The 22,675-nt window shown below is 39.8% G+C and overlaps 1 protein-coding gene across 4 annotated transcripts in view; it reads right to left on the bottom strand.

Annotated features, from left to right (window-relative positions):
• Positions 1-22,675, bottom strand: part of ARMC2 (armadillo repeat containing 2) — a 132,459-nt gene that overhangs the window by 57,321 nt on the left and 52,463 nt on the right. For all 4 annotated transcript variants that reach the window (XM_059083647.2, XM_067011572.1, XM_067011573.1 and 1 more), the window contains exons 11-12: positions 9,927-10,072; positions 6,065-6,164 (exon numbers count right to left, since the gene is read on the bottom strand). In XM_059083647.2, coding sequence (XP_058939630.1) covers positions 6,065-6,164; positions 9,927-10,072 — 246 coding nt within the window. The remainder of the gene's footprint in view (positions 1-6,064; positions 6,165-9,926; positions 10,073-22,675) is intronic.

Here is a 22,675-nt window from a genome sequence, read left to right as displayed (position 1 = left end):
ACCCATCTCATTTTCTCTGGCTAAGAAAGTGCTCTTCAGCTATTGTTGCAAAAGACACAAGGCATGTGGCTATCACCACTCACTGGCGGTGAAACCTACACCAACACCTGGCATGTCTTGCTAATTTGGTTCCTACTTTGTGAGGGAGACTGTTTCAGCCACATGCCTGTAGAGAAAGACTGACCCTTTGTGGCTGCTTTTTTTAAATCACTTTAACATCTCTTGAGGTTTTGTAGAAAACCCTCTGCTGTCGATATGGGGGAAAAAATTGTTTTCAGGAGCCATCTTAATAATTTATACCATAGGTTCTCAAACCTGCTCTTCATTTGAATCACCTGTGGAGCCTCTTAAAAACAGGTTCTTGAGCCCTGTCCCAGATCTGAATCAACATCTCCCAGGTGCAGTCTGAGAACCTGTATTTTATTTTTTTTATTAAAGTATAGCTGCTTTACAATATTGTGTTAGTTTCTGCTGTACAGCCAAGTGAATCAGCCACACGTATACATATATCCCCTCTTCCTTGTATTTCCTTCCCATTTAGGTCACCAGAGGGCACTGAGTAGTTCCCTGTGAGAACCTGTATTGTTAAAGCTCCCCAAGTTTAGGAGACACTGATTCAAATCAAGAAAGAATTCGAAATCTCACCACCTTAATACCTACTAACTGTTCTTATAATATCATGTTTAAAAATAATATGAATCCATGTTCCTTGTAAATAATTCCCACAACACAGATGTGTAGAAAATAAAAGTGAAAATGCTCCTCCTACCCTTCATTATCAACTGACTCAATAGAGACAGATTAAGGACTTTCCAAAAAGGCCCGTTCTCATATGCTGAAGTCAGACATTACCCTTGAAAAGAGATGAATATGAATAATGTAAAAAAAAAAACAAAACAGGAAAACAATTTTTACTTTTTGACATTTTCTCAAACAATTTCATTTCTTTCTTTCTTTTTTTTTTTTTTTTCTTTAATGGGAAACAACATCAGATGGGGGAGGAAATATCCTACACTTCTCCCATCAGCCATCAGCTCTGGTACTACCCAGTTCAAAGCAGGATTTCCGCCCCCGGGTGGACTGTGGAAGTGGCTGGGCAGTTTCCTGCCAAGCTCCTCACCTGGTTGATAAAAAACACTTAAAGAGGTGTGTGTAGGTGACAGTTCATTTATTACTAGAGAGGATTTTTCTTTTTGTTTTTGTTAGTTTGTTTTAGATTTTTGTTTCTATGTTCTTCAAAAATATACTTAGCTATAACATGATTTATGATTCATGATTTATTTTATGGCTAAGGCCCAGAAAAATGAAATCTCTCAATTGCCAATGTAATCTTCAGACTTTTAAGACAAAGGCAACACTAACCTCTCAAAACAAAGTCTATAGAGTCTTTCTGATTATTAATCCCTGGGTGATATCTGTGTACATTAAGAGACTATAAAGCCTCCAAAGTACATATGTGTCCACAATCCAAGTTAGCCTTAGAGAAACATTTCCTAGAGCTGAAACAAAAATAGTTCCAGGAAGTAATAACTCTATTTTAAAAGCTGCTGGAGGACTGGTGTATGTTTCAAAGATCAGTTCAAAGCCTCAGCGTCCACATAAACCTCAAATGAAGCAAAGTTTGAGCCACCGAAGATTAATACACTCACATCAGAATGTCGTGTGCGGTTTCTGAAAATCACTTTTATCTCTAGGCAAAGAGGAAAAACAAATCTTATCCGACTGGTCACCTGGGCCAGGGGGAACAAGAACCTAAGATGCTGTGCTGGTCCAAAGTAATTTAAGATCCATCATTTCTGTTTTGCCATTGTGTATGGCAGCCCCCAATGTGAGAAATGTGGGGAAAATTATTATTTCCTCCTCCAAAGTAGGAAGAAGAAAGTAAACATTTAAGGAAGAAGTACTAGACGACTAGAAAAAAATACTGTACAATACTTTACAGATTCCAAAGCATCTCACATACTCAAAATTCATTCTTTTAGCACTTTTATCATGAGTCTGTTATGCCAAGAATCATCTCAGGTTTATAAAGACAAAGACTGTGTCCTTAGGAAATCCCAACAGTGGGTGAAGTAGCTACGCAAATGATAACCATTTGGAGAATCACAGAAGAAATATTTACAAAGACCTATGAGAGCTTTTGGTTAGTGATTTTAGGAAATAGTTGGGACACATAACTACTTCCTTGTAGCCTGAACAATTTCCCTGCTCTTCTAAAATATTTTGGTTTTGAGGAAAATACGAATTACACATATTTTTTCTTACTAGAAAAAAAAAATCAAAGATGGTTCAAAACTGTAATATTTCATTCTTCTGCATAAGTTAAAGACAATACAGAGTCAAAGTATAATTTTTAAAAAGTCAACATGGCTCTCATAGAAATATAAAATTAACACATTTAAAAAATTATCTCATTTAATGAGGGAAGCCAATACAATGGTAAAGTGGGCTCCATGAACAATCAAAGAAATGAGTGTTTACAGGCATTAAAAAGAATGTTAGAATTAAGATAACTAGGTGAGATACACACCTGGCTAATAGCCTAAAGGTAACAAAACATAACTTTGAGGTTATCTTGTCTACCAGAGAGAAATCTACAAATTAATGTGTAACTTTATAGTGTCTGGGTTCTAATCAAATAGTAAAGAGCAAGTTTAAACAGATATATTCTCCTTGAGAATTGATCCCTGCCCATTAATGCCCCAGCAAGACTTTGTCAGGACATCTAGGCTCCTACCCCACACCCTAGTTCTAAGTTTTGGTTAATTTTTCTTAATAATAGTGAAATGGTTGAGATCAGGGACATACTGCTTGGGTCCTTAGCTCTGCCTATACTGACTGGTGTACTAGCTACATTCAAAATGTATTCAAAATGATGCATGCAGTATGTAACTTTTGGGGATTGGCTTTTTTTCACTCAGCATAATTGGAGATTCATCCAAGTTGTAGTGTGTATAAATAGTTCACTCTTTTTTATTGCTGAATAGTATTCCATGGTATGGATATTCCACAGTTTGTTTAGCCATTTAGCCAGTGAAGGACATCTGGTTGTTTCTAGTTTTTGACTGCTACATATAAAGCTACTACAAACATTTTAAAAATAAAAATAAAATGAAGCACTGATGAGGGAAAAATTGGCTGGTCTTAGAAGGCTTCACAGAGAAGGGAACAGGAGCGCTACATCTTGAAACATGAATTGGCTTTTGAAGATGAGAAGGAACAAGAGAAACTTCATCAGAGTCCCTCAAGCCCTTCTCACTAAGAACCTATTCATGTTCAATTTTTAGATTATTTAGGTGTTACTTTTAACAAGTTTGGTTATGAGGTTTCCCTGCTAATTGCAAATAGTTGCAAAAGACAGTTAACTGATTACCAAAGGCAAAGTTAACAACCAGGAAAGGGAGAGAGAAATCTACAAGAAGAAGACACAGACATTTAAAGAACCTTATCAATAGACTCATGCTCCCAATGTAGGACAAATAACCTCTAGAGTAACAATTAATACCTGTAATATTGACCTTTGGCATCAAGAAGAGATTATTTTTAATATCCTCTAAGAAGGCAAGGAAACATGCAATATATTTGAATATGATTTTACCACAATGATTAAAATAATTTTGGTGATTAAGGGGATAAATTACACATTTCCTTGATGGTTCTGAAAACAACATGTTACTGTACTTAGTTTGCAAGGTGCTCTTTATTCTTCTTTGGACCCAAACAACTTTAACGGGAACACAAAATTAAAACATAAATCAATAGAGAAGAATATGGCCTTTAAACACCAATTTTGCTTTACAGACAACTACTGGTCCAAAGTGAAAAGTAGTTCAGTAAGAAGTGCGTTAAAATTTTATGCCAATTAAACTTTAAGACATTTAGTCCCTTGAACCAGAGAAAGCATATCCTTAACCATACTGACATCTCAAATATCTAATATTAGCAAGATACCAGGACTTTTCACTGTTTATTAAATATGACCATCATCTAAGCTACAATCAGAGAAACAGTTATGTGCTCATAATGCCGTAAGACAACAGAGCTATTTGTCGGTACTGAACTGATAGGTTTTCTTCCTTTTCAAACAAATTACAGGTTATGACATAACTTGAAATCAAACTGTAAAACAGAAGTGTTCTCTTTCATCCACATTTGAAAACATCTTCTCCGGTCATGTCTAATCTAAGTCATCCATGATCAAAACACCAAAGCAAAAAAGAAACAATGATGGTAAAATAATATTACAATTAAAACCCATAAAGGAATCCCATAAAACAAAACTACAAAATAAAATCCATAACTAAATCCCTCTTTAGATAAAATATTGAAAAGTTTCTTTTAATGTTACAGCAAACTATCTTTTCTACCCTTTTAATTTTTTCCATAAAAAAGAAAACTAGGACTAGGAGTGCCTCAGCTCCTATGGGGATAATTCACTTGTCTAAAGATTAGAGTTCTGGTAATATATTGTACCAAAATCTAAATCAATAAATGCTTAATGGACACTTAAATTAACACTGTGACTACTTTAAGGTGCATTAATCAAATTCATTCTTCACCTGACACAGCAAATTTTTATACCAGGAAATCTTTCAGGGTATGTAATTTAAAGAAAATACAAAATACACAGGGGAAAGCATTTGTAATCCAAATACTCAGAATCAGGAACTCAACTGCCTATTTGTGAATCAGTTTTTTAAAGTTAAATAGAAACATTAACACTTTAAGCAAAGTTTTATCATCTTTAAAATGTAGTAATGGTGTAATATGAGCATAGAAATTTCTCTACCGTCTATATAACCAAAAAGACACTAGTAACCATTTAATAAATAGCTGATAATAGTGTAAAATAATGACAAATTTAGTCATTCTCAGCAGAATTACTTGACTGGGTAAAAATAAGTCAATGCTGTTTGTGGCAAACAGGGATTATATTTTGAGGTGGTTTTGATATGGTTATTATAAATAAACACAAAGCTTTATATTAAAAAGGTCTTATATATACATAAATTATTTGGTTTTAAACTGGTGATACCTACTATGTGATTTTGAAAATTTACCGTATTTCAAATGAATATATATTGTCTTCATGTATAAACCGTCTCCACTAAAGAGTTGATGTCACTTTAAGCATTTTATTTATATACTGCATTTAATGCATATTCAAAAACTTATATAATAAGAATTAACATTTGTACTAAGTATTATAATTTTATTAAGGGGAAGTCATTTGTGAGTTCTTCCTTTTTTTTTTTTTTTTAAACAGCTATACACATTTTTGTCCGATCCATTAAAACCAAATTATTTCCTTTAAATACTTACCTAGAAATGTCCATCTTCTAAATACAGCAGTGTCAAGGAATTGGAGAATTTCAGGGCCAGAAGAATCTTTAGACTATATCCCGTGTAGGAGATCCCAAACTTTAGTTTGCATCAGGAGTCCCTGCAGTTCTTGTTAAAGTGCAGATGGCTAGGTCCATGTGCACCCAGCTGGCTCAGCAGGCCTGGGGTGGGGCCTGGAAATAACCCGGTTAACCCCACCCCACCCAAAGATGCCTCTCATGTACGGGTCTACAGATCACTGGGAGAAGCAACACTGGGGGGTCCACCCACCCTGCACCCCAAATCGTGAATCCTCCTACTTCATCCACATCCTACTGAGGCCATTTCTCCCTCAAACTACTCCCTCCCCACCTCCTCCATGGAACTCTGCCTCCTGGGGAAGCTTGTTACACATCGGATGGAAGCTTCTAATAGAAACCTATACATTCAAAATATAAAGTCATTCAACATGGGATTACACAGGGACTTCCCTAGCAGTCCAGTGGTAAAGAATCTGCCTTCCAACGCAGGGGACGCAGGTTTGATCCCTGATCAGGGAACTAAGATCTCACATGCTGCGGGGCAACTAAGCCTGCTGGCTGCAACTACTGAGCCTACATGCTGCAGCTAGGACCCAACGCAGCCAAATAAATAAATATTTTAAAAACCAAAAAAAACATGGGCTTACGCAAATACACCAATGCAAAGACACATTGAAGAATTAAATGTATGAAAAACTGACCTGCTTCTTCTGGTATTTGTTTATCAGATTCAAAAACAAGGCATAACATCTGGAGTAGTTGGCCAAGGCTACACAGCAGTCATGATAAGTAGTAACTTTGCTGTAGAAATGTCAAATGGAAAAGATAAAAATAAACTTTGTTTTTCAATAAAGTTCAACTATACCTAGGGTCACTTTAAACGCAGACCTACAAAGCACTGTCCTATGCATGAAAAGCAGCCTGGAAATACTGTACATACCAGTCCAGAGAAGCCTCAAGGAGGTGTGCTGTCTGCTCTAGACTCTAGGGGCATAGAGTGGGAGGAGGGAAGATTTTTTTCAAGTTCTTTGAAAAAGAGAAACCTGAAGCCTCTAACACACGTACAAGGTATGAATTTACACTGCCCATGTGGTTCAGAAAACACAAGCTAAGAAATTTACACAAAATCTGGCTGGATATCAACCAGTTGATCTCCTGGGACTCCAGTAGAAGTAAATGTTAAAATGCTCAAATAGACTAGGCTGTTAGTGGTATATTAATATCAGGCAAGATAGACCTTAAGGCAAAAAGCCTTGAAAGTAGCTTCAAATTTTCAAAAGCAAGCAAGAAAACAATGAAACTCACAAGGTGGAGTTGACAAACCTACCTCAAATTGGGAGATGTTCATAAATCTCTCATTAAGTGATAGATTAATAGGTAAAACATCACTAATATTTTAAAAACTTGATCATGTGCCAGGTCATTAACAAGTCTCAGTAAATTTTCAGAGAACCAGTGTCTCAGATCACATTCTCTGGTCAAAGTACAATTAAATTAGAAATCAATGAAAAACACATTGTTTAAAAAACTTACTTTTGGAAATTTAAAAACACATAACTTATGGGTCAAATAAAGAAGAAACTAGGAAAACACTTATATCTGAATAATAACAAAAACACTACAAATTAAAATTTGTGAAATGCAGCTACAGCAGTAGTTAGAGGAAAATTTATAACCTTAAGAAAGCTGAAAAGATAGGAATTGAATTTCTAATCAAAAGAGAATATAATGTATCCAAAAAGAATAGAAGATAGGGATTATTAAGGATGAGAACAGAAGGAATAAAATACAAAAGAAACATACAACAGAGTGGTTCGATAATCTGTTGGTTCTACACAAAAACTAATGAATTGTCAAACCTTTGACAAGACTGATCAAGAGAAAAAGAGAAGCATCACAAATCATCAAAATAAGGAATAAAAATCAATATCAAAATGAAGAGGCAGTGTAACATAGCTTTTAAATGTATGAATTCTAGAGCCACACTACCTGGTTTAAATCATGGCTGGTTTAAATCATGGCTGTGTGGAAAACTACCAAACCTCTCTATGCCTCAGTCTCCTCATATGTACAATGACGATAATAATAATAGTACCCACCTTTTAAAGCTGTTATAAGGAATAAATGAATTAGTATTTGAAAAGTGCTTAGAACATTGCCTGGCACATAGTAGGCACTGTATAAGTATTTCTTTAATAAATAATATAAACAAAAGGGGAGTAATTAGAGATTCAATAGAGATTAAAAGGATAATAGAATATTTGGGATGACTTTATACAGTTTGAAAACTTAAATGGACAAATTCCTATAAAAATATAACTTTTAGAAACTGAATCAGGTAGAAATAGGAAATATGACTAGACATATAACTATTAAAGAAAGTGAATCGGTTGTCAATGATATTCACACATGCATGCATGCATATACACACATCAGGATAAAACAGCTTTCAAGCAAGTTCTACAAACTTTTCAAGAAACAGGTTAAGTTTAATTTTCAGAAATTCTTCTAGAAGAGAGAAAATGTTGGAATATATTCCAGCTCATTTTATGAGGCTGGTATAAACCTGACACTAAAACCAGACACGGATAATATGAGAAAGGAAACGTACAGGTCAATGTAACTCATAACCATAGATGAAAAATACTAAACAGAATATTAGTTAAGCAAATCTAGCAATATATAATGGCTTAACATGAGAAAATCTGTTAAGAAAATCCACATAATCAGAATATATTTGGGGCAAATATTCAAGGAAACTTAAAATCCATTAATGAGAGAAAATTGTTCCTTAACTGTCAAAGGGTATCTACAGAAACCTACAACAAACATTAATTTCAACTGGCAAAACCAAAAAAAATATTTCCTTTCAACTCAGGAGAAAGTCAGCTGGCTCAACACTCTCACAACTTTGTACTGGACATCCTAAGCCACGCACCTAAGAAAAAGGTGGGGACAGGGGCCAAGGGTTGTAATCATGGGGGAAAAAAACCAAAATTACACTTATTTGCATAGAAAATCAAAGAGCATCTAAAGACTAACTCTTAGACCCAATGTTAATCAAGATGCCCTGGATACAAGATTAATAAGCAAACATCAATACTATCCATATACACTAGCAACACTCATTAGAATTGGGTTTTTTTGAAGATTGCATTCATAATTGCAGCAAGCACTGTGAAGAAATGTATCTAACAAAAGATGTACAGAATCTTTTTGGAGAAAATAATAAAATTTTATTAAAATAAGACATCACAAATGTTTATGGATGGAAGACTCAATATCATAAAGATGCTAATCAATTATCTCCACATCCATCCCAGATACTCTACACAGTCAATGTAGTTTCATGAAAAAAGAATCCAAAGTTCCTGTCATGGACTAGCTGATTCTTCAATTCATGAGGAAGAGAAAATAAGAATTTGGATCTTAAAGGAGAAAAGAAGTGAGGGATTCATCTTATCCTACAGATGAATCCTACAGATTCATCTTATCCTATTAAATCCAGAATAGTAAAAACAGCATGGAACTGGTCTGAAGACGGACCAAACAGAATGTCCACAAACAGGCCTGCAAGTATATGGAACCTCGTGTTCTACTGACTAGGCATTCAAATGCAGTGAAGAAAGGATGGTGTATTCAATTACATGTGCTGGGAAAACTGTCCACGTGGGAAAAAAAATTAAATTGGATCTCTACATGCCACCATATATAAAAATAAACTCTTTATGATTTTATAGTGCTTCAAAATGGGACTAAGTACCCAGAATTAAGTACCCAGACAGGAAAGCACAGTGCTAAAAGATCAAGGCTGGACTCACATCCTCATATTGGGGTCAATTACCAATTCAGTCTTCAGGAAATTTTGTATTTCATTAAACAACTACAATATTATAGTTCAAGAAAGGCCCGGGTCTCTTGAGAAGGATCATTATGTAAAAACAATGGCAAAGAGCAGTGAGGGAAGAAATATAAATGCATAATTTAAAGACAGTTCTGAAATTTAGCCACAACTTGCTTTGAGGCAGCCTGGATTCAGGTGATCATTGCTTCTGGAGAAAAGTAAGTATAAACATGACTAGTGAATGTGTGAGCCAAAATTCAGCCAAACAACGGAAATAAAATGACCTTCAATTACAAATTAAGTCAGATCAGTCTTTCTAAGCAATGGCCTCCTTTTTCAGTTAAAATCAGTAAGCATTGTTTCCAAGCACACCAGAAGGTTTGCCACGTTTTGTGATATAGCTCTTTATCTCCAATAAGCTGAGATGAAGTTTTGTTTGTTTGTTTGTTTTGTAAAAATACTAGGACAACTCACAACGTTAGTTACAGTAACTTAAAATCAATGAGTTTAGAATCACAATAGAAATACATAAGAAATGAAGTCATTAGTTTAAATCATTTTTTAAAAACTCGGGCCACTAGATTTACCTTTTCTTTGAGGTGACATAAAAAACAAAAACAGGATTCCTTGCCAGTCACACACACAAATATTACAAATCACGCCCTAAATCTAAACATTAGCATTTTTGTAAGGCTACTTTGTTTTCCTAGTCTACCTACCTGAATATTCTGGCAACATTGGTGCAGACCTCCTTGTCACCTATGTACTGTCCCATCACCGTGCAGAGCTGGGGAAGGGCACTGATGCTTAGCAACTTACTTCTTGCTAGTGGTGAGTCAACCAAGTTTCTCAGCGTAGCAGTCATCTATGAAAAAAAGCACATTAGTGTCATTTTTTTTAATTAGAAAATACAGCAACACTAATCGGCACAGCATAATTCATACCATAAGTTTTGTTACATCAGTAGCTAAACCGAGGCCCTGTTATGCATCTCCCATCAGAGAACATGGGCCTATGTGCACAAGTAGCACAAAATGAAAACCAAGAAATGAAAACAAAGAAAGCCTACTTTAGTTCAAAAGTAATGAATGAAATATTCGTGTTAAGAAGCAATTAGTATACCAAAACCCCAGGGTTAAGCAAATCGTCATCTGGTTTAGTAGAAGTCATAAGATCATCAGCTGACCCTGTGACATGCCACATGAGTTCCACAGAACAGAAATTCCTTGTTCCATATTCTTACACATACCATCAAATAACAATGCTGTAGCCAAAGAATATTTAAGACTGTTAGTCTCATTCTCTTCCAAGTGGCAAGAATTGATGTCTTGAAAATTTGTCTTATTTTGTAAAAAAATGTTCAGAAAAGCTACGTACTTTAACCCTTGTCTGAAAGTGGAGAACTATTTAATAAATCCATAAAGTGAAAGTTGCTGTTATCTAATAATTTTAAATATGCAGGGTGATCTTTCCTCGTGAGATAGTACAGGCGCGGCTACTGGTTAAGAGAGTCAGCTTGGGAGGTGGACGGCCTGGTCAAATCCCAGACCTACCACTCACCAGTTTAGGTTAGTTAACCTCCCAGAGCACATTTTTCTCAACAGTAAAGCGGGGATGGTGATGCCCTGGAGTTATTAGGATTCAATGAGGTGAGATGCATGAGTGGCATTGCCACTGCTGATTAACTAACAGGAGCTCAAAAATCATGGGTCCCATCCCCGCCTTTGTTGTGGGTCTTCACACCCAAAATGCAGAAGAAGGGAGATTGCTGGCCGTAGAGTTAAAGGATGGAGATTCAAGTCTGAAACCTCTTCCTAAATAAGTGACTGAGGCACTCACTCGTTCCTCAGCTTCCCCATTTCCTCATCTGTGAAAAGGGGGTTACAACCCCTGCTCACCAGACAGGGTTGTGTGTATCAGGTGGAAAAAATGTAACACCGTTTTTGTACACTGTAGAGCATTATGTAAATATAAAGCCATAATTAATAAACTTTGAAAACAATTATTAAGATGTCAGGTATCTTTGATTAGTTTTCCTTTGTAACAACTGCAACAAAAAGATTTTGTTAAAATATAACCCACTACCCTCTAAAGCAGAGAAAATGAAATTAACGCTTCAAATAAATGTGTGCAAGTCTTTTGTAGTCAATTCAATTATGTAGCAATTTAGTAAATTCTTCCCTGAAAGATTCAGTATCCAAAACCCTGGAGGGGAAACAAACTATTCTAGCATTCCACTTTACCAGGGATCTACAACGCAGTCTCTTAAGCTAAGGAAGGTTAACAAACCATTCTAGGCATTTCAAGCCATCACTGCCATAAAATGGAAAATTCTCATCATCAGACCCTGGCTCTACCTGTTCTCCTTCTTCAGAGACAGCCCAGGCACTGGAGCATTGCTGGTTTATGTCAATCCAAAGGGAGACTCAGAGGCTTCCCCACTCTGACACCAAAGAGCACAGATGCCCAAGTGAATCCTGGCCTGAACCAGACAGACAGAGAACGTGGCAGATCATGGAACACTCATTCCACCCACGGTGCACACAAACGCCTCCCCTTCCCTGGCCCCCAAAGCTTCACAGATTGGGCACCTCAATCTGTTGTCATCTTCTGGCTCCCCAACTCAACCTCTGGCAGGGGGCGCTGTCAGCAGGAGGGACCAGACTTTTCTTAGGAGCTTTTGTTTTCTTGTTTCAACCTCAGTTTTGGTTGGTTTCTTTCTCCCTTTCAACCCCTTTTCTCACCTCATTAGAAAAAGTTAAGACAGCTCATGGTTCTTTTGCCCCGAATACATAACTTTTATAAATGGCCCAAATCAAGAGTGGAAGCACACATTTATAGGTGACACATCACCTGATTTTAAATCCCTATCTATTTACTGCCTGTATCAATCACACTGTATGTAGTACAGGGAGTTGAGAGAGTTGAATGTTTCCAAATTTGTCAGTTGTGATGCTAGTAGAGTAATATACATGAAACATATACCATGCACTTGAAAAATACATAGTGATGCCTCAATATATGACACTACCATCGACACAGTGTCTCCAGTCCCAAAACTTCAGACACATTCCAGAATCTTGCCTTTCTCCTTTCTGTCACCCTAAGCCCTACTGGCTTTTTGTCTATTGCTCCTAGAATATGACTCCATTTCCTCACCTTGGTGTACAAGGTCTGGTATGGTCTGACTCTTGCCAACCCCTCAAACTTCATCTCATACCACCCCCCCCCACAAACTACTTTACGTTAGGTTATTTAATATTATGTTTTATTGTCTATTTCTCTATACTAGAAGCTTCAGTGAGGGTATACACTTTGTCTTTTCACCATTGTGGCCCCCAGGCCCAAATCTAGTGCCTGGCACACAGTGGATCCTCAATAAACATTTGTTGATGGAACGGACGAATGGATTAACACCTACAAGGGAAACACTGGTTTAAATAGAAAGGTTGGGATTCAGAAAACCATGGATGAATCAGACAATGTCTCAGTTAGATGGATTTTAAGATGATTTAAAAGGAGCGGAGGAATAAAAAAATCATCGATGAAAGAAAAATGGACTTCCTGGAGGGGGACTAGTGCATTCCCTATTCATCTCATTCATGACAGCAGCCCCTTCCTAGGCTCCTAACTCCTTTCCCTCCTTCCCTTTCAACAGCTGACTGATCACCTGTTCTACCTCTTCTTCCTATCTTCAAGGTTGCTGGTTCTGTTTAAGCCCACTTCATCTCTCTCCCAAACTCTACACTCCCTGCATGGGCTCCTTCCACTCTCTCCACTGTTGGGCTCATCTCCCCACAGCATCTCCCTGCTGCCAAAGGGAGCATCTTGAAACCCAACCTTCCCTGTTCAAAGACGTCCTCTGACTTCTGGTGGCCTACTGGGCAAAATCCATATCCTAAAGGCTATTCACTCTCTAAAGCACGGTTCAGCCCCCGCAAGCTCATCTCCTTCACCTCCTCCCCATCTTTCAGACTCTGCACCATACACAACCTCCTCATCCTTTCAGAATTCCAAGCCTTTGAACGGATCACTGCCTCTGCCCAGAATGTCCCCCCTCCATCACACTCTGCTGCCCCTTCTCCCACCTGCTCACCTCCTGCTCGGGCTTATGGACCCAGCTCAGGCTCACTTCTCCTCTGTGAGGACTTTTCAGCGGTTGATTGCTTCTCTTCCAGGTGAACAGACCTTCCTGTTCCATACCCATCACAGACTCCTAACCACTAGTTTCAGGTACCTTCTCTCCCACTGTGAGCTCCTCCACAGTCCATACAGTTTCTTATTCCTTTTCCTACCCAGAGGACAAATAAATATGCCCATAAAAAGCTTACTGGATGATACACATCAGGAGATGGGAAGGAAGAGGGGATGAGGAGGGGAAAGAAGGAAAGGAGGAGGAGGAAGGAAATGAAGGGACAAGGGAGACGGGAGACAGAAAATGAGGCTTTTCCCCTTTAAGAAGCCTCTGACAAGAAAGTGCCGGCATTAGCAGAGGCCTGGTGGTAAACCAGAGCTTAAATCCCCAGGGAGGAGGGTCAGGAGGAGGTCGCCAGGCAGATGCAGCCGTGAAGGCCCCCCATTTGAAAGGCTGGCTGTGAGCCAATGATCTCACTGCGGGAGGGGCTGGCGCTGAACACTGAGCACAGACAAGTGGCTTTTTCTGGGAAAAATATAAAGAGGTCAGTGGGAGGAGAGTCTAGCTAAATACTGTGGTAACAGTAAAGGCAAATTCCAAGTCAACCCACTTAACTCTCAGCCTTGCTCCAACTTTTTAACAGAGATATATTTGCAGAAATTGTTAATGAGCTGTGTGCTCTGCCGTTGAGTCTTTTGTTTTCCACCCTGCAGGAAAGCCCACCCACTGGGCCTGTCCCACCCCCCCCCCCCAAAGCAGGAGTTCACTGAAGTCCGAGCTTCATGCTGGGAGAAATGTATCTGTTCCTTTCTTAACTTTCTATTCTAGTTTATATTGTTCCTAATTCCACTGAGTTGTGCACTCTTCTATTTTACTGCATATAATCTTTTAAGCCATCTCAAATACTTTATGACAAAAAAGGAAAAAGAAGTAGAAGTTAGATGCATACATAGATGCTTGTTTAGCTTCTAAAGGACTTTACTGGAACAATTCCCAACCTCTTAACTGTCATCTCACCAAGAAATAGCAAACTGAAAAACAGGAGTTTCCATTCTTCTTTTTCCCATCACTTAATGTGCAACCCCTTGGGGCAGATCTACTGAGTCAGAAGGCAACCAGTGGGAAGAAGAAAAAGGAGAAGAATATGAAAACTGGTAATCCACAAAAAAGATTGATAAAAATGTAAGTGTCCTTGCTTATTAGCAGCTGTTAGATGATGTCTGGGACAAAAGGGGACCTAAATGTTTGGTATATATCAGGGAAGAAACATGCCGGTGTGATTCTGGTTGCCAATCTACTGCTGGAAAATGACTGAGCCACACACACACACTCCACAGCTTTGTGGTGCTCACTTCTCCTGAGGCAGCTTTTTCTCTCTGGGTTTCCCCAAACTCCTTGATCGCAAGATTGGGCCCCAACCTCAATCAGCATCTCCAGGTAAAACACCTGGTGAGTTTGGCAAAGCTGTCCTATCTCACACTGAATTAGCTGGGCCTCAAGGTCTTCACCATGCAGTCAACATTGGGAGACCCATTTTAAAGGGAAAAATTCTATCAAGAATTGATTATTTTATAAGGGCTCAAAAAGCATTTTAGTAAAGCAAAATTAGAATTCAAAAGATTTAGCATTAAAAAAAATCAATGTGGGTACTTCATTATCGATTTTAAATTATGTTTCCAATTATTAATTATTTGAAAAACCTAAGCAAACACATGAAATATTTGCCTCAAAATATGAGGCCCTCCTGATTTAGATCAATGAACTTAAGAATGACAGTGCAGGCCCAGCAGCTGTGGCCTCATCCCCAGCATTCTCTACTGCAGGGGGGGTGGGCGCACAGTGGGGAGGGCTGGTTGGTCCACCTGGGCCTCCATATACTTCTGATTTCTCAAGTGGATGACTTCTCTACTCCCTTTGCACTCTCCCTCCATCAGAGTCCTCAGTCCCCAGGGAACTCACCAGATTCTTCTGCCCTAGGAGGCATTCAGCCATCAGAGCTGGCCCAGATCAGAGGGGCTTGCAGCTCACAGCCCAGCACAGAATTCCTGTTTAGGTGCATCAGAAATTGAACAGGCTCTTTGGCTAGCCTGGGAACTTCACCGTCAATCATGGTATTATTCCTTGGAGAAATATTTTTCCAATTTCAAAAAACCGACTTTCAAAGAAAACTTTGGAACATAATGCAATTGAAAACTGCACTAACAGTCTGAAAGTTATTATGCTTCCTCTACCAAAATTAGCATCATGAGTCATTTTATTTTTATACATTGAATGCTATTATGAAAAAAATATGAGCAGCTACTTTATTTTTTATAAAGCTATCTTGTGAGCTTGATCTCATTTGCTCCCTGAATGTTGTAGACAGGAAAGGTATTCTGAGCTCCAATTTTCAGATGAGGAAACTGAAGCTCAGAAAGTCTACCAACTCCAGGCAGGTGGGCATCTGGGGCTCTAAAGACTCCCCATATGTTGTCTCCCCTGCTCCATTTGACTGTCTCCTGAAAGCATTCATTTTATTGCTCCATCATCTGGAATATCCATAACCAAAATCCCTAGAGCTTTATTTCAACTTAACTGCCAACTGCAGCATGGTTCACTTCCCGCTGATGATGTGAAAGAATAAACACAGCCGCCAGAGACCACAAACAGTGTCAAATGATTTAAGACCAAAGCCACACCATTTTCCAACCTCAGCAAAACCATCTCCCTCTATTAATGAAAGCATATTCATTTGCTGGATTTGTGCCCAATTGAGACCACATATATGCCCAAACCAGAGCCCATGTGGTAACCCAAGAAGTTTCATATTGTCTCATGTATGATTAGTACAGTTCTGCCTGAGGAAAAGGAAACCAATTGTAAGATGCCACTATATACATGAAACCACTAGTTCCAAAATTTCCTAAGCATTTTCTTGGAGTTAAGATACATGCATGTGAAAGTAATATTAATTCGCAACCCTCAGTAATGCCTGGTGCCTGGCTGTGAAGCCTATTTGGCACATTCCTACCACGAGGGCCCTACTTGTGCAGGAAATGGTTCTGCCCTCCTCAAGCTCCAGTGCCCTACTTTGAGACTCTTATTTAACATTTGCCTATGTTCATTATTGTTTCTCCATTTACTGCCACTATGTCAGTTACCTTGGTAAAATGAGTAGGTAGCTGATTCTTCCAGCTGTGGCCATGATATGTATCAATACAGCTGAAATTTGAATGTCATCTAAACTATACAGAATGCCAGAGCAGTAAAATAAGGAAAATGAGTCTGAACAAGATAATGCTTTAAGAACTACAGAGTAACAACACTGATTTTTCAGAATTACATGTTAAAGTTAGTGACATTTCTTTGTTGCCACAACTGATATGTCTACAGGGAAGAGATGAGACTGAGCAGATACGACAGCAGTTGAAAAGCAAATGGCTCTCCCCAGAAGCAGGTGGCATAGGAATACTTACTTCCCACACCTGATGTTCCTCCCTTGTGAGGTGACATTTCTTAGCATAATCTCCTGGTCACTCTCCACCCCTCACTTCCTGCTTGGTGAGCACAGGTGTTCTCCTCTGCTCCTCCCGGGGCAGGCGTGGCCTGTGACTGGGTGGGTAAATCTGATTCAGGGGTTCAGGATTAGAAAGCACACCCACCTCAGCTATAAACTACATCCTTCAACTTTCTTCCCCATCTGCCTTAGTCTCTCTCTTATTTCGAATTCCAAGCCCAAGGCGTTACGTGTTCGGCATCTCTGACTCCCCCCAAATCTTCAGGTATGCCATCCGTGGAGAGTCAAAGTTGAACACGAGTTGCCTATATGTAGCCCTTTCCCAGGGAAGGGAAGAGGAGGCTGTGACTGCCCACTCTCTCATGCCAGTTGGATGACTGAGTGGTCAGTTACACTACTGGGTATTCCTTTATAGGAAGGAACCATCATAAGTAGAAATAGCTCCCCTTCCCACTAACAAATACATCATTAAAAAATTAGCAAGCCTAATAACCAAACTAAAGACTGTGATCAAAAAAGAGATTCACCTAATCTCAAAAATAATATGCAAATAAGTAAAATAGTTAATTGTATCGTACCCATATCAGTTTCCCCCTTTTAACAATGTCCTACAGTTACGTAAGGTGTCATCATTGGGAGAAGCAGGGTGATTGGATAAATAGGACCCCTCTACTATTTTTGCAACATCTTGTGAGCCTATACTGAGTTCAAAACAAAAGATAAAAAGGAAAGCCACACACACACAAAATACACAAAGATGAAATCCATCTTCAACTCTGTCGACTGTGATTAATTTTTTCTTATCAGAAATAATTGCTCTTTGAAGCTTCAAGTTTTGGTGATGCTGATCTCACTTTGTTTAATACATTTCTGCTGAGTGCCATCTACGTGCCACGTCCTGTTCTAGGTGCTTCAATAGATCATCTTGTTTAACTCCCCTGACTCCCCTCTACCCCGGGCACGGCCAGTCGCTGGGAGATGAGGAGGGCGAGGCTCACAGAATGTCAGAGCTGAACCGCCTTTTCAGGCCTGTGCTCCCGTCACTAGTCCATGAGGCAGCACTGAGCCCTGTCCCCGCCGGGCACAAAGCCAGAGGGACCATCAGGGCTCCGGGAGACGACGGTACCGCGTGCTGGGGACGTGGAATACACGATACAGGAGCGAACTCGCATCAGCCAAAGCGGGGAGTTTACTCTAGGGCTTAGAAATTTAAAAACAAAAACCCAACTATATCAAAACATCTCTTAATTTTAAAGTGTAGAGATAAAGAAATCATTTAAGATTTAAAGAGAGTGTGGACAGACCCCCTGCAACAGGACGCGGGCCCACATGCCCACTCAAATCGCCCCACACAGTAAGAGAATTCCTCTTCCCCCGTGTGCTCGCCGTAGCACTTGCCAAAGCTGACCAACCCTTGCTCTTAAAACCTCTACCCTCTTCCACACTGTCCTTTCTGAATTTTCCGGTCACTTCTCTTGTCTCTCCCTATTCCACAAATCTGGCCATTTTATGGAACCTGTCCTCAGCCCTCCTCTAGCCCTCCTCTCTCTCTCTACTCTCCCTTTGAGTAGTATCATTGTCTTTCTCGACTTCAACGGTCAACTCCATGTAGATGACGCCAAGTCTGCTTTTCTGGCTTTACTTTCTCTGCTAAGCATGGGTTCTTCTCTCCAGTTTCCTGCCGGACGGTCCCACTTGGCTGTTCTGCTGGCACCTTAAAAGTTTTACACGAGGGCTAATTACATCATTTCCCTCCCTCCTCTCGCCAAATCAGTTCCCTTACATAACCCTCTAATTTCTGACAATAACATTATCATTTTCTGAGCTACCCAGGGTCAAATCTCTGTTTAATTCACTCTCCTTTCCCCCACCCTCTAGAGCCAAAGTGGAAGAGAGGGATTGCCAAGGGGTAAGGGGAATGACCTTCCTGAGAAACATCTGCTTAGAAAAAGGGAGAATTGGACAGTGGAGCTGCACTGAGCAAGAAGGGTGAAAGATTAGGACTTGAAGGACCCTCTGGGTGGCAGGTTTAGAGGTCAGAGATGAGAAATCAGGTGTAAGACGATGGAAAGAAACCATGTTATCTGGGGGAGTGCCAGACAGTTCTAACTTCAAAAACGTTAAATCTAAAGCAGGGAAAGAATATATTTCTCTAAGAACTGAACTCAAAATCAAGTGGGTCAGGCTGTAAAGAAGAAAAGGCTAGAAATACAAAGGAATCCATAAAAATAGGAATATTAGTTTAAATCAACCCGGGTTTAATTGTTACGTTATATACCTACAAATTCCCAACTGTAAATGTGAGTACCTTGAGATTTTCTTCAATTACAGTAAAGCAGCTTTGTACATAGTGTCCTCAAGACACAAGAGGACAAATGAGACACCAGGGGAATTGGGGCTTGTTTGTGACTGTGACGCATACAAAAGACTCTTCTCCAGTCCCCAGAAAGGGGGCAGGATGGAAACCACAACGGACTTTCTGATGGAGGTGACTCCAGGAATTTTCCTCAGTTCCTGTATTATTCCTTCCCAATTGTTGGGCCTTACAAGTCAGAAATGAACCCCAACACCTCCTGATAATCCACCGAGATTAATATTGACAAACGCCTATTTCGTCTGCGTCACCTCCTTAGGTGATGCAACTTAATGCTGGAATGTAGGGGGCCTAGCCTTTTAGCTGGTCTGTACTTCTCTTTTTCCAGGTTTCAAGGAGCTCTCCCGAAAGCCTAACATTCTGGAATTTAGTGATCATGTACAGATTAACCTTCTTTACGCTAATGATTTTGCAGACCAACTCCTCCCTCCAGTTTTGCCAGACTGGGAATATTAATACTTCCACTTAGTGGAAAGTGGTGCTGGTCCCTCTGAGCATCAACAATCATCCTCTCAACCTTCTCAAAATGCTATTAAGCATCTGACAGGTAGAACTGAACTCGTGGAAGTACCAGAGTTTTGTCAAAGAATAGTGCATCAGAATACTAGTATCTGGACATGGGGATCATCAAAAAGTAGGCCCCTACTGGCAGCTCTCTTGACCTCCACTGCCTTACTAACCACCCAAAGCACGCCTGGCACAGAGCAGCCACTGCACAAACACTTGTGAAATCAACGTCTCTTGATGTCAGCGGTGCAGTGATAAACATACATGTATGTGTACACAAATACGTATGTGTAAGAAACTATGCAAAGGAAACTTTCAAAAATCTCAACACTTCAGTATTTTTTCCTCTAAGCATCACTGGCCCCTAAGCTGTGGAGGAGCTTTTATTTTCTTTCGTGCCCATTCCTTGATCTCGATCCTTTAGCTCCATTATAATCAGTCTAAAATCTAATAACTGCAGCAACACCTCTTAATTGGGGCTGCTGTGTGTGAGATCTTAACCCTCCAATCCGTCCGTACCACTGACACACTCTCCTCCTGCCACATTTCAGCTTTTCAGCCTTTATCAGTTTAATATCTTGCGCATACCCACCTGTCTGCCACTCTGATCTCATCTCCTCCTCCCCTTGCACTGACTTCCAGCTGCTCTGTTACTCCAGGTCTGCACTCTGCAGCCTGGTATTCGAGGCCCATGAAGGTAACTGCTGAATCTCACCTCCCATGCCTCTCCCACGGAACTCTCTGCTCTGGACAGACCTACCTTTTCAGCAGCCCCCAAACACACCGTTATCCCTTTTCCTCGGTGACAGTTTCCCAAATCCTACACAATCTGCAGGACCCAGCTTCAGACACCTTCTACTCATTCAGTGGCCTCCAACAGGGCTGCTTCAGGGAGACAGGACGACTCTAGCACGGGGTCGGATGGTAGAATGCACAAAGCTTTACAGCAGTTAAAGTCATAAAGGAGAGGAAGTCCTGCCTTTACCTTTTTGCCTTGCCGTGTTCTCTCTGGCTTACAGACATTATTCTGTTAGTACAGCCGCAAGTCATTTATTTATTTTTTTCAATTGAACAAAGTTGCTTTTAAAAAATGCCTTGAGCTAGAGTTACCAGTTCTGAAGGCTGCTGTAATTGAACAATTCTGCCCATGGCCAGATCTGTTTGGGTGAATGCGCACATGAGAGAGCTGGTAAAAATGCCAGTCAGTGAGACACATTCGCAAGAGTAGAGATTTTCATCTGTTCTTATAGTGAAGTCAAGTTGCTTACATTTTTATCATTCGGATGATACAAAACAGTTTTTCTTTGTTTTAATTAAACACAAGGGAATGTCCAGGGGATTCTGCAAATGAAACAGCCTGAAACAATATCTTTCTTCCCCCAAATTTGTAAACATACACACACATAGTGACAGTGTACGGTTGACACAAATGGCTCTTGGTGACCACAGCAGGAGCACATTCTCAGGTGGAGGCAATAATGGGCCTCTTTCTCCTGCTGGATGGGGATGTGGGCTGCTGACTGCGCTCCTGAGAGAGGCCTCGGGCTGTGTAAGCCCTGCCCCCGCCAGATCCCAGGCAGGTTCAGAGGAAGGCTTTGGAGATGATGACAGTGCCGGGTGAGTGGTGGTGGGCAGCGAGGAGGGAGTTACTACAGTGCCCTTTCCCCCACACCCTAGAGGGATGCAAGGACGTGGGGACAAGAAAGGGGCATCTGACCCACTGAGTCAGTTTGCGTTTGAGGAGGCCGAAGCAAGGGAAGAGGGAAAGGAGAGGAGCACAGGGAGAAGTGCACTGTACTTACTGACATGCCAGAGGTTCTAGCTCTGGATTTGATGTATTTTTGGTCACAATAATACTCAATTCTCCTTTATACCAACTGATTTAATTATATATTTTTATTCTATACAAATACATTTATATATTTGTTTTTATTTTTAAATTTATAAATTATGTATAAATATATAAATGCATATACATATATCCAGTCAGCACTCCTATCTGTAGGTTCCACATCTGCAGATTCAACTAACCACGGACGGTGTACTGTATTCATGGATACACAGGACCGAGTATGGGACCTGAGCATCTGTGGACTTTAGTATCTGGGGCAGGTCCCCCATGGATGCTGAGGGACAGCTATATATATATATATGAAAGAGCTTTTTAAAACGAGACAAGAATTCCAAAAGCTTTTTTGTAAAAATTAAAAGCAGAGTATCTCAGTGGAAGAATGGTTGAAAATTTGAGGTACATCTTCATCATAGAATATTATGCTGCCAATAAAAAGAATAAGTCTATAGAGTTTTTTACTATGTATTGTTAAATGAGAAAAGAGAAGTGCACAGAATATTCCATTTTTGAAAACCTATGAGTGGGGTTTCCCTGGTGGCACAGTGGTTAAGAATCTGCCTGCCAATGCAGGTGATATGGGTTTGAGCCCTGGTCCGGGAAGATCCCACATGCTGCGGAGCAACTAAGCCCATGCACCACAACTACTGAGCCTGCGCTCTACAGCCTGTGAGCCACAACTACTGAGCCCACGTGCCACAACTACTGAAGCCCACGTATTTAGACCATGTGATCTGCAACAAGAGAAACCACCTCAATGAGAAGCCCGCACCACAACAAAGAGTAGCCCCTGCTCACTGCAACTAGAGAAGGCCCACACACAGCAATGAAGACCCAACACAGCCAAAAATAAATAAATAAAAATAAATTTATTAAAAACAAAAAAAAAGAAAACCTATGAGTATATTAAAAGGTGCTGAGCACATCTGTGTGAACAATATTGGCTAACAGGGAGAACCAGGAGGAGAAACAAGGAAGAAGAGAGGGTGATGGAAAACAAGCAAAAACAACTATTAGAAAGAGGAAGTTCATGATAAAAAGCAAGAATTATATAAAATTATACATATGTAAGTATATATAATATATATGCAAATAAAATGCATGGAA

This window comes from Kogia breviceps, chromosome 13, assembly GCF_026419965.1.
Source record: "Kogia breviceps isolate mKogBre1 chromosome 13, mKogBre1 haplotype 1, whole genome shotgun sequence".
In the NCBI taxonomy this organism is placed as follows: domain Eukaryota; kingdom Metazoa; phylum Chordata; class Mammalia; order Artiodactyla; family Physeteridae; genus Kogia; species Kogia breviceps.
This window is presented reverse-complemented; position numbering and strand designations above follow the sequence as displayed.